At 44.6% G+C, this 12568-nt stretch overlaps 1 protein-coding gene across 3 annotated transcripts in view; it reads left to right on the top strand.

Annotated features, from left to right (window-relative positions):
• The window catches only part of tet2 (tet methylcytosine dioxygenase 2), a 205585-nt gene extending 199784 nt beyond the window's left edge, over positions 1-5801 (top strand). For all 3 annotated transcript variants that reach the window (XM_072517041.1, XM_072517040.1, XM_072517042.1), the window contains one exon: positions 1889-5801. In XM_072517041.1, the coding sequence (XP_072373142.1) occupies positions 1889-3087 (1199 nt within the window). In that variant the 3' untranslated portion in view covers positions 3088-5801. The remainder of the gene's footprint in view (positions 1-1888) is intronic.
• The last annotated feature ends 6767 nt before the right edge of the window (positions 5802-12568 follow it).

The raw sequence follows: 12568 nt of genomic DNA on the forward strand, positions 1-12568 counted from the left end.
GATACAATTCAAGGTTTTGCACAGGACGCATATGACCGGAGCAAGGCTCAGTAAATTTTTTGGGGTAGAGGATAGGTGTGGGAGATGCTCGAGGAGCCCAGCAAACCACACCCACATGTTTTGGTCATGCCCGGCACTGCAGGGGTTCTGGGTGGGGGTGGCGAATGTGGTGGGGGTCCGGGTCGAGCCAAGCTGGAGGTTCGCTATATTTGGGGTTGCAGAAGAGCCGGGAGTGCAGGAGACGAGAGAGGCTGATGTTTTGGCCTTTGCGTCCCTATTAGCCCGGCGAAGGATATTGTTTTCTGTGGAAGGAAGCCAAACCCCCGGGCGTGGAGACCTGGATAAACGACATGGCAGGGTTTATAAAACTAGAACGGATAAAGTTTGCACTAAGGGGTTCGGCTCAGGGGTTCACCAGGCGGTGGCAACCGTTCATTGACTACCTCGCAGAACGATAAAGGAAATGGGAAGGTAACAGCAGCAACCTGGGGGGGGGCTCGGGTGGGTCCTCAGGGGTGTTTTTGTATAGATATTTGTACTTGGTTATGTATATTGCATTGTTTGATTTTATTATTTGGGAGAGCTATTATTTTTGTTATGGCAGCTGCCATTTAGTTTATATATTATTTATCTATTTGTTAAAAAACGGTCACTGTTATTTATATTGTTTTATTGTTGTAAAAAGGGAAAAACCTATGTACGGTTTTGTTTGGCCGAAAAATTTGAATAAAATATATATTTTTTAAAATTGCGGACTCAACCTGCAAGTTTACCTTTAGAGAATCCTGGACTAGGACTCCCAAGTCCCTTTGCACTTCAGCATTATGAATTTTGTCACCGTTTAGGAAATAGTCCGTGCCTCTATTCTTTTTTTCCAAAGTGCAAGACCTCGCACTTGCCCACGTTGAATTTCATCAGCCATTTCTTGGACCACTCTCCTAAACTGTCTAAATCTTTCTGCAGCCTCCCCACCTCCTCCATACTACCTGCCCCTCCACCTATCTTTGTATCATCGGCAAACTTAGCCAGAATGCACCCAGTCCCGTCATCTAGATCGTTAATATATAAAGAGAACAGCTGTGGCCCCAACACTGAACCCTGCGGGATACCACTCGTCACCGGTTGCCATTCCGAAAAAGAACCTTTTATCCCAACTCTCTGCCTTCTGCCTGACAGCCAATCGTCAATCCATGTTAGTACCTTGCCTCGAATACCATAGGCCCTTATTTTACTCCGCAGTCTCCCGTGAGGCACCTTATCAAAGGCCTTTTGGAAGTCAAGATAGATAACATCCATTGGCTCTCCTTGGTCTAACCTATTTGTTATCTCTTCAAAGAACTCTAACAGGTTTGTCAGGCACGACCTCCCCTCACTAAATCCATGCTGACTTGTCCTAATCCGACCCTGCACTTCGAAGAATTTAGAAATCTCATCCTTAACAATGGATTCTTGAATCTTGCCAACAACCGAGGTTAGGCTAATTGGCCTATAATTTTCCATCTTTTTCCTTGTTCCTTGTTCCCTTCTTGAACAGGGGGGTTACAACAGCGATTTTCCAATCCTCTGGGACTTTCCCTGACTCCCTGTTGTACTGAACTGTGCAATGTTTCGTTCCCTGCACGCATAGCATGCCTCCATCGCTCCTTACAAAGCTGTATAATGGGTGAGATGTTTCCTGAAAAATAGGACTGTAGAACAGAATTAAACAATTCTGTAACAACATAAATAAGAAAGATGCCAGCAGATTATGAAAGCCTTCCTCACGAGTTTGTGAGGATCCTATAACCTACTGCTATTGAGTACCATATGTTAGCCCTTTGATCTGAACTAATTACTGAATAGAAATACCTGACATTCTAAACCTCTTTTTTTTCTGCTTTGATTGTAGGTCGTGTCATTCCTCCAACAATTCAGCAACATTCAGTTTCCGATTTCTACCAATCTGCCCCATCAAGCACTTACCCAGGTTACCAGTGCAACGGAAGCACACCAATTGACAACTTTCACCATTATATGGGATCTTACTATCCCTCACTCGCACATCATATGGACATGTACCGTTATCAAGTTCCAATGAATAAACTTACCCTGCCACCAATTCAGACTCTCTATCAGCAGTTCTCAAACTCGTACAGGTATGGCAATAATCAGATGTGTATGGGCCGATTTTGTAACTATGGTATGCAGGTGAACGGCTACAATGGTTGCTCGATTGATAGCAGAATACCAAACATGCAACATTATCCTCCTTATGATTCTTCCACTCAAGTTGAGACCCAGCCTCCGGAACCTGCTTCTAAATCCGTGTCAAATTTGAGTAATCAGACTTTGGATCATTCGGCAGTAGCTCGTGGCAGCCAACACCCTTCATACACAAGTTCCTACCGAGCAAACGATCATCATCCTGCTAATTCTTTCCAGATAGAGAATAAAGAAAATGAACTTAGTATGCTTGGAGCTAATGGCATTTCAAGGCTTCCCACATCAATTAATTATGATATGGCTAATGCTTCACAAGCAGAAGTAGCTGCAGCCGTCAATCTCAGAGTTCCAGAAACCACCTCTCAAATGCCTTCACAAAATAACGTACCTGTTCCAGAAGAGCCTCAAGAGGTTTGGTCAGACAGTGAACATAACTTCCTAGATAAAGATATTGGAGGGGTTGCTGTGGCACCATGCCACGGGTCCATTCTTATTGAGTGTGCAAAACGCGAACTACATGCCACAACTCCATTGAAGAACCCCAACAGAAATCACCCAACAAGGATATCGCTTGTATTTTATCAACACAAGAGTATGAATGAGCCAAAACATGGACTAGCCCTCTGGGAGGCCAAGATGGCAGATAAAGCCAGAGAAAGAGAAGAAGAGGCAGAGCGGCTTGGTGTGGATTATGTGCCTACCAAATATTACAGCAAGAAAGCAAAACGAGAGGTCCCAGAATCCCATGAACCCATAGAGCCACCACAGATGCGGTTTATGAAGACTCTTGCACAAAGGACCTTGACTTTCACAACAAACTCAGTAACTACAGCGTTCCCATATGCCTTCACACGGGTTACAGGGCCTTACAGTCGATGGATATAGCTTCTTACTCACATGGGTTACCTCATATTCTGTCTAGCATTTGGCAAGGCAGCTGTGCTAAACCCAATGAGGAAACAAAATAGTGTTTTTGTTTAAGAGCACTGGGAAAAGAGAGTAACACACCAGCAAACGAAGACAGCCTACAAAACACTTACCCTGTATCCCAGCTCAACTGTTAAAGAGTGTTCATAGTAAGGACCAAGCTGAAAAGTGTCCTATGCAAAAAAAATGCTGTTTCAGAACATCATTCTAGAATATAGATACATGCAGAGTCTTTCTGTAAATTAATTTAATCTAAATATTTATGCCAGACACAAGTGACCTCTAATGTCATTAATGAGTCTATTCCTTGGAAGCAGGAAGAGAAGCTAATCCTCTGGTGCTGAGTATTACTGTTACCAGGGCAACATTTAAAAGCTACACATTTCCAACATGTAGTTTTTGTTGCAAAAAAATGTCTGTCAAACTCTTAGCAGTTTGTTTTGCCTTTATATATTGTTTGCAGATAACAGTCAACTCAAACAGCTAGAAACGATTTTTGTTGACGAGTCAGGAAAAACACTGAAAAGTTTGAAGATCATGGTGCTATGAAACGTTTGAAGACCATGGTGCTATATTGAGAGGATTTTTAACATCTTTGATGTAAATCTCAAATGCCATTTGAATGGTTTCATAATAATTAACATTTTTCAATTGATTAATTGATGCTGAAGTGTCCTTTCAGAGCATAGACACATTTTAACTTAAAGCTACACCTGTTTTAAAACAAAGAGCCTACATTTAAAATGTAGTAAAGTACTTTGGAGGGTCAGCAAATTCTGACTCTATAGTAAGGATCCTCAAAATGAATTTTACAGAATAATTTGTAAGATTTTGATGTTCAAAAAGCACTTTGAATATTTTAAGCTTTGACAGCTTGAAGGGTGATAGGGTACCAAGGCATTAAGAGATTTACTGTAAAAAAAAAACCTGTCAAAGTACTTTATAATATCCTAGCCATAAGTCAGATAATCGGCTATGTATACTCAAGTGTAATTGATTACCTTACAGTTTGGGATTTACTGGACACAAGGAGAAACCTTAACAGAACATAAAACACTGATTCTGGTGCTCGCATTCAGTATGCAGCTATGTTTGTTATATTAAAACATAACAGTCCATAATACATCACTAAAGTGATTGTGCAGTTTTAGATCCTAGGCTTTCATATTAACACTTATCTCACAGCATGTTTTTGACAATAATACTATGGTTATCCTAGACCAATTAAGACATTTATAAATGAATTATATATTCACTCAATAGATTTGATTTGCAATGAGATGTTAATGTTTGGGTAGAAATGCAATTTTTTTAAATAGTTGCAATGTAAGCAGTGTCTTTAAGAGAGAGGGAGAGCTGACAACATGCCAGGGAAGATGAAAACAGGGTTAGTTGTATCCAAATGGAGAAATCAGGCAGCTGGCTTGCTGTGGTAATGGTTAAATCATTAATTTGTAAATATAAAAATCACAAAAAAACAAAAAAAAGGTTTAAAAAGTGTACAGTAAATTAACTTGTAAACAGAATTTTCTTTTTTTTTACTTAACGCTTTTACTATTTTAGTACTGTAATATTTTCCTAATACTTTTTTTTAAGCTTTTCTTTTCAGAATGGTGCTACTCAATCTGCTACAGTTAAAATGTGAGTTTAAGAAGTGTAAAGGGGGTTGGAGATGTTCCTTGTCATATACCTCAGCTCTTGTACTGAGCAATAGGAAAATGATAATTCAGAAGTCAGTAGTGTTTTGTACACCATCATTGTTTAATTTAAAATAGTCTTTATGACATAAACATACTTTTTTTTTTCATTTTGATACTTGATAACTTGAAACTCAAGCTTTTGTTCGACAAGAAGATCAGGGATATTACAACTCTTATATTCTCCTTATGCCAATACATCACCTGTGTTTTAATATCACCCTTTATCTTGTTTTTATTTTCAGGGATACCTTCACTTTGTTTAATCCCTATTTGGATTTTATGTGTATAGTGGGATACATGTACTTGATGCTTCTAAAATGAGCGTTAGTAAAACAATGGCTTTGTTTTAATTCTAAGCAAGAAAGTATGTAATAGTTCCTTGTTTTTCTTTAAGAATTTGGATGATGTATGCACTGAGCTGATAAAAGGGAAGAAAAAGAAAAGAAATGAGAAGCTTGTTATTGTCATGTGGGGGGAGGGGGGGGGGGGTTATTGGTATCTCATATGAATGAATGAACTTGTGCCACTTGTTGTACAGGGCCCAGCTTCAGTAGCAACTTGTCTGTTGGAAGTAAAGTGCACGTGTAGGGTATTGGGTTGATGCTAGCCATACTTGAAGATGCTTCAGAGTGGTGTTGACATTACTTGAATTTAATTTCAGCTTGATTGACGCACAGCAGTATATATTATTCACTTCTCAAGCTAGAGGTTAATGTATACTCAAGTGTAGGATACTTCGCTGAATTTGACACTAAAAATCAGTTTTGGTGTGCATTTTGTATGCGTTTCTGTTCTGTATTTTACTTTAGCTTTGCTCTTTACTGATGTTGAAAAAAGATAAAATGAGGCTGGTTATAAATATTGTAAGTAATGTACTAAAAGCGGAAAGTTATTTGAAAGCTGTTTATTATATCATTCCTGATAATGCTGAGATGTGGGTGTTTTTAATAAAATTTATATTTATTTAATGCAGACATATTCAAGTTGTGTGTTCATTTCATAATGCTTAATAAAACACCTTGGCAAATGCACCATGGGAAACATTAATTTGGACATAATGTTGAACTCCAGTCAAGCTCGGTTTGCAAAGACTCAAATTCCTATATTGTAATAATCTTTATTGTGACAAGTAGGCTTACATTAATCATAGGATCATAGAGTTTACAGTGCAGAAGGAGGCCATTCGGTCCATTGAGTCTGCACCGGCCCTTACATAGAGCACCCTACTGAAGCCCACGTATCTACCCTACCCCAGTAACCCACACTTAACATGTTTTGGACACTAAGGGCAATTTAGCATGGCCAATCCTCCTAACCCGCACATCTTTGGACTGTGGGAGGAACCGGAGCACCCGGAGGAAACCCACGCAAACACGGGGAGAACGTGCAGACTCCGCACAGTGACCCAGCAGGAATCGAACCTGGTACCCTGGAGCTGTGAGGCAACTGTGCTAACCAATATGCAACCGTGCAGCCCTACCGCTGCAATGAAGTTACTGTGAAAAGCCCCTAGTAGCCACACTCCAGTGCCTGTTCGGGTACACAGAGGGAGAATTCAAAATGTCCAAATTACCTAACAGCACATCTTTCGGGACTTGTGAGAGGAAACCGGAACACCCAGAGGAAACCCATGCAGACACGGGGATAATGCGCTGACAGTCACCTTATTTCCAATACCTTGATTATAGGTAATTACAAAGAGCAGTAAGAAACACATCAGATTTTAATTAAAAAAAATTTTTTAGTTACAAACTACAAGAATTTATACAACAATTTATGTTCAACAAAAAAATGTCCCAATGTGAGAAGGGGGAATAATGGACAATAAATGTGGATATCAGGAAGGGATGCCTAAAAGTTTGGCCAAGAGTGTTTTTTATAAAGAATATTTTTATTGAAAACAAATACATTTTCATTGTTATAAAATAAATAAATACACACAGATACAGTGCATGAATATCAACTTCGAAAATTAACTGACCCCCTCCCACCTCCCCCTAACTAAATAAAGATGAATAAATTACTCCCTTAACAACGGACGGTGACCAGCTCACTGAAAAAAGAAATGAATGGCTGCCATCTCGAGTAGGACCCTTCTACCAATCCTCCAATGATGTACTTGACCAATTATAGGTAAAGGAACTCCATTAGACCTCCCAACCAAGCCGAGGCACTGGGCAGAGTAGGAGAACTCCATCGCAGCAGAATTCGCCTCCGGGCTAACAACGAGGTAAAAGCGAGGACATCCGCCTTCAATCCAGTCTGCAGCATTGGCGAGTCCAAAACCCCCAAAATGGCCACCAACGGACAAAGCTCCAACTCAATCTCATGAATCTCTGACCAGGCGGGATTCTCCGACACCCCGCCAGGTCGGAGAATCGCCGGGGGCTGGCGTGAATCCCGCCCCCGCCGGTTGGCGACTTCTCCAGCACCGGATATTCGGCAGGGGCAGGAATCGTGCCGCGCCGGTTGGTGCCCCCCCCCCCCCCCCCCCCCCCCCCCCCCGGCGATTCGCCGGCCCAATTGGGCTGAAGTCCCGCTGCTGGAATGCCTTTCCCGCCGGCGAGAATCAAACCACCTCTCTTACCGGCGGGACAAGGCAGCGCGGGCAGGCTCCGGGGTCCTGGGGGGGGGGGGGGGGGGGCGTGGGGCGATCTGGCCCCGGGGGGTGCCCCCACGGTGGCCTGGCCCGCGATCAGGGCCCACCGATCCGCGGGCGGGCCTGTGCCATGGAGGCACTCTTTTCCTTCCACCTTCGCCATGGTCTCCGACATGCGCCGCCCGGCAAAGTCAGTTTCGCGCCAGCTGGTGGGGCACCAAAGGCCTTTCCCGCCAGCTGGCGGTGCGGAAATCAGTCCGGCACGGGCCTAGCCCCTCAAGGTTAGGGCTCGGCCCCTCAAGATGCGGAGGATTCCGCACCTTTGGGGCGGTGCGATGCCGGACTGATTCGCGCCGTTTTTGGCGCCGGTCGGCAGACATCGCGCCGATTGCGGAGAATCCCGCCCATGATATTAAAGAAGGAGACCCAAAAACTGACAAGTTTAGGACACGACCAGAACTTATGGATATGATTCGCCGGTCCCCAAGAACAACATTCGCATCTTTCCTCCATTCCCGAGAAAAAAGCACTCATGCTCACCCTGGTCAGATACACTCTGTGCACCACCTTGAACTGAATCAAGCTGAGCCTAACACAGGAGGACGTTGAGTTGACCCTGTGAAGAGCTTCACTCCACTCCCCTCCTCAAAAACCGGACCCAGCTCACCCTCCCACCTCTTCCTCACCTCATTCAGTGGAGTCTGCTCTGCTGACAGGATCTGGCCATAAAATTCCAAAATCCTTCCCTCACCCACCACGCTCAGAGTCAAAATCCTATTCAGAAGGGAGGGCGGTGACGCCAACGGAAATGAAGAGATCTCCTTACGCAGAAAATCAAGCACCTGAAAATACCTAAATAAATTAGACGTCGGGAGTTGGAATTTGTCCATCAGCTTCTCAAATCCGACAAACCTCCCCTCCACAAACAGGTTCCCAAACCTCTCCAACCCTTCCCTCCCCCAGGACCTGGGCTTCAATCAAAGCCCGCTGGCGCAAAAAGATGATTCCTACAGATAGGGGCTGACAACGACATGGAGCCGAGCTTAAAATGTTGCCTAAACTACCTCTGAATCATCAGTGTGGACACCACTATCAAGCTCAAGGTAAATTTTGTAGGATTATCCCACCTCTGCAAATCCATTCTACCCCACTCACCAGATTACCAAAGTTTAGTTTATGAAGCGAAGCCCAATCGTGGGCTACCCGCATTCCCAGATAACAAAAGCTGGATCCGGCAAGACAAAAGGCAACATCACCAGGTCAGCTCACCTCCCCTCACTGGGGTTCACCACAAAGTATTTGCTCTTATCCAAATTTAACTTATACCCCGAGAAGGAGCCAAAACTCCTAAGTAGCTTCATTACCTCGTCCATGGTGGAAACTGGGTCGGTGATATAAAGAAGCAGATTATCTGCATAGAGGGACACCCGATGCTCTCCTTTCCCACTCTATCCCCTCCACTCAGTGGAAGACCTCAACACTACGGCTAGTGGTTCAATTAGCAAGACAAACAGAAGCGGAGACAATGAATTACCCTGCCTCGTCCCCATACCCAGCTGGAAATAAGCCGAGCGCCAGTCAATTGTACGTACACTCACGATGGGAGCCCTATACAACAAACAAATCCAGGATATAGGGCGGGATTCTCTGTCGCCGACGTTGAAATCAGGAAAGGTGATTGGACAGAGAATCGGTCTTGACACCAAAATTCTGGCAGGCACGTGTTCACACCAACTCTCCGGTACCTCGACAGCGGCGTCAATGCGATTTACTCCGCACGTACAGGAATTTCCATTTGCATATCATTAGTGGACCTGGCCCGGTATTTTCCAGGGCCTCAGCCTCCGCCAGGTGGAATTCCGACAGTGAGGTTCACTTGTGCTTATAAAAATTAGAAACCAGGAGCCGTGGATGATAAGGGAGAGAGAGGACTTAGGAGGCGCGACTGTGGGCTGCCGGCCCTGACACTAGCCAGGCTGGCTGTGACACCCCAGGGGACCAGGGTGCCCAGGCATGGACCACCATTGCCACGGCCTACAAGGCAGCCATCTTTCTGCGCATCCCAGGTGCAAAGTGACACCGACCATATGGGTGCCACCCCCGTACCACATCCTCTGCCATACAAACCCCCACCCCAACTGACCACCACCTGCCGGCGGTGCATCACGTGGCCCACCCAAGGGCAATGCCCTACAGGGGGGCGTCGGAGCTGAGCCACCGAGTGTACTTCTGGCAATGGCAGTGTCAGCCGACGGTACCCCTGTCTCAGGTCAATGGTCGGGAATCTACTGGAGAAGTCAGGGTAGCATGGTGGCTCAGTGGTTAGCACTGCTGCCTCATGGCACTGAGGACCCGGGTTCAATCCCAGCCCCTGGTCACTGTCCGTGTGGAGTTTGCACATTCTCCCCGTGTCTGCGTGGGTCTCAACCACACAACCCAAAAGGATGTGCAGGGTAGGTGAATTGACACGCTAAATTGCCTCTTAATTGAAAAAAAAAAGAACTGGGTACTCTAAATTTATTTTAAAAACTTCTGGAGAAGATTCTGAAGGAGAGAATCTATCTCCGCTTGGAGAGGTAAGGTTTAATCAGGGATAGTAAGCATGGCTTTGTCAGAGGGAGGTCATGCCTAACAAATTTGATTGAATTTTTTGAGCATGTAACCAAGTGTGTAGATGAGGGTAGTGGAATTGATGAAGTTTACATGGATTTCAGCAAATGTCTGCAGAGACTTATTAGGAAGGCAAATGAACATGGGATACAGGGTGATTTGATAAAATGGATTCATAATTGCCTTTGGAAACAGAGGGCGATGACAGATGGCTGCTTTAGTTTCTGGAAGCCAGTGACCAGTGGCGTACCATAGGAATCCATGCTGGGCCTCCTATTGTTTGTCATTTATATAAATGACATAGATGACTATGTGGGGGGTAGGATCAGTATGTTTGCGGATGACACAAAGATTGACGGGTGGTTGGCGGTGAGGTTGAGTGTCTTGGGTTACAGGAAGATACAGACAGGATGGTCAAATGGGCAGATAAGTGGCAGATGGAATGTAACCCTGAAAAGTGTGAGGTGATACACTTTGGAAGGAGTAATTTGACAAGGAAATATAACTATGAAAGGTCTGACACTGGGAATTTCCAAAGAACAGAGGGACCTTGACGTGTTTGTCCATATATCTCTGAAGGCAGAAGGGCAGGTTAATAGGGTGGTGAAAAAGGCACGTGGGACACTTGCTTTTATTAATTGGGGCATATAAAAGCACGGAGGTCATGAAGGAGCTGTATAGAACTTTGGTGAGGCCACAGCTGGAATACTGTGTGCAATTCTGGTCGCCATATTATAGGAAGGATATAATTGTACTGGAGGGGGTGCAGAGAAGATTCACCAGAATGTTGCCTGGGATGGAACATTTAAGTTTAAGAGAGGTTGGATAGGCTTGGATTGTTTTTTCTGGAGCAGAGAAGACTGAAGGGCGACCCAATTGAGGTGTACAAGATTATGAGGGGCATGGACAGGATGGATAGCGAGCAGCTGTTTTCCTTAGTTGAAGGGTCAGTTATGAGGGGACACAAGTTCAAAGTGAGGGTTGGGAGGTTTAGGGGGCATTTGAGGAAAAGCTTTTTTACCCAAAAGGTGATGATGGTCTGGAACACACTGTCTGGAGGGTAGTAAAGGCGGGTTGCCTCACATCCTTTAAAAAGTTATGGGCCAAGTGCTGGCAAGTGGGATTAGGTGGGCAGGACAGGGCCTTTCATGCATTGGTGCAGACTCAATGGGCCGAAGGGCATCTTCTGTACTGTAATATTCTATGATAGTGGGTCAGACCTCGAACAATGATGAGTCAGAGCACAGGAGGGAAATAGAAAATCTAATGGATGGTGCAACGACAACAATCTCTCCCTCAATGTCAGCAAAACTAAGGAGATGGTCATTGACTTCAGGAAGCGAAGCATCGTACACATCCCTGTCTGCATCAATGGTGCCGAGGTGGTGATGGTTGATAGCTTCAAATCCCGAGTTGTGCACATCACTAACAGTCTGTCCTGGTCCATTCTATGGTATAACCAAGAAAGCACAACAGCGCCTACATTTCCTCAGGAAACGAAGGAATTTCGGCATGTCCACATTGATTCTTACCAATTTTTACAGATGCACCATAGAAAGCATCCTATCGGGCTGCATCACAGCCTGGTATGACAACTGCTCGGCCCAAGACTGTAAGAAACTACAGTCGTGAACGCAGACCAGCCCATCACTCAAACCTACCTCCCATCCATTGACTCTGTCTACACCTCCCACTGCCTTGGGAAAGCGGGCAGCATAATCAAAGACCCTTCCCACCTGGTTTATTCTCTCTTCCAATCTCTTCCATCAGGTAGGAGATACAAAAGCCTGAGACACTCACTAACAGATTCAAAAACAGCTTCTTCCCCACTGTTACCAAACTCCTGAATGACCCTCTTATGGACTGAACTGATCTCTCCACATATCTTCTCTACTGAGTAGCACTGCACTCCGTATGCTCACCCGTTGCCTGTGTCTATGTATTTACATTGTGTGTTTATGTATGTCCTATTTTCTTTCATGTACGGAACGATCTGTCTGAATTGTATGCAGAATAATACCTTTCACTGTACCTCGGTACAAGTGACAATAAATTTAATCCAAACCAATCCAACCAAGAAGATGAGCTAGACTCACTGTTGTTGAATGTAATGGACTCCACAATGGAGGAGGACATCTTCGCACAAAAACCCTTAACCGCCAACAATGGTGTATCCAATCACCACGGCGGGTGTTGAGAAGGACCCGCCTCCAGCACCATATCCACAAAATGTGGGGCATGATCTGAGATAATAATTGAATACCCCACTCTCTTCATCCCAGGAAGGAGAGATCGACCCACCAGAAAATTGTCAATTTGAAAATACACCTGATGGACAAGGGAGAAAAAAGTCACTCGATGCAAAAACTGCCACGGGTCAGCACGCCACATCTGCTCCATAAAAGCCAAGAGAGTTTGTGCCATCCCTGATGGGAATCAAAGACTTAGACCTAGATCGGTCCATTCGAGGATCTAAAGTACAATTTAAGGCCCCCAAAATTAGCTGCTGTGAGTCCAAGTCCAGAATAGA

The sequence above is a fragment of the Scyliorhinus torazame genome, chromosome 9 (genome assembly GCF_047496885.1).
Source record: "Scyliorhinus torazame isolate Kashiwa2021f chromosome 9, sScyTor2.1, whole genome shotgun sequence".
In the NCBI taxonomy this organism is placed as follows: domain Eukaryota; kingdom Metazoa; phylum Chordata; class Chondrichthyes; order Carcharhiniformes; family Scyliorhinidae; genus Scyliorhinus; species Scyliorhinus torazame.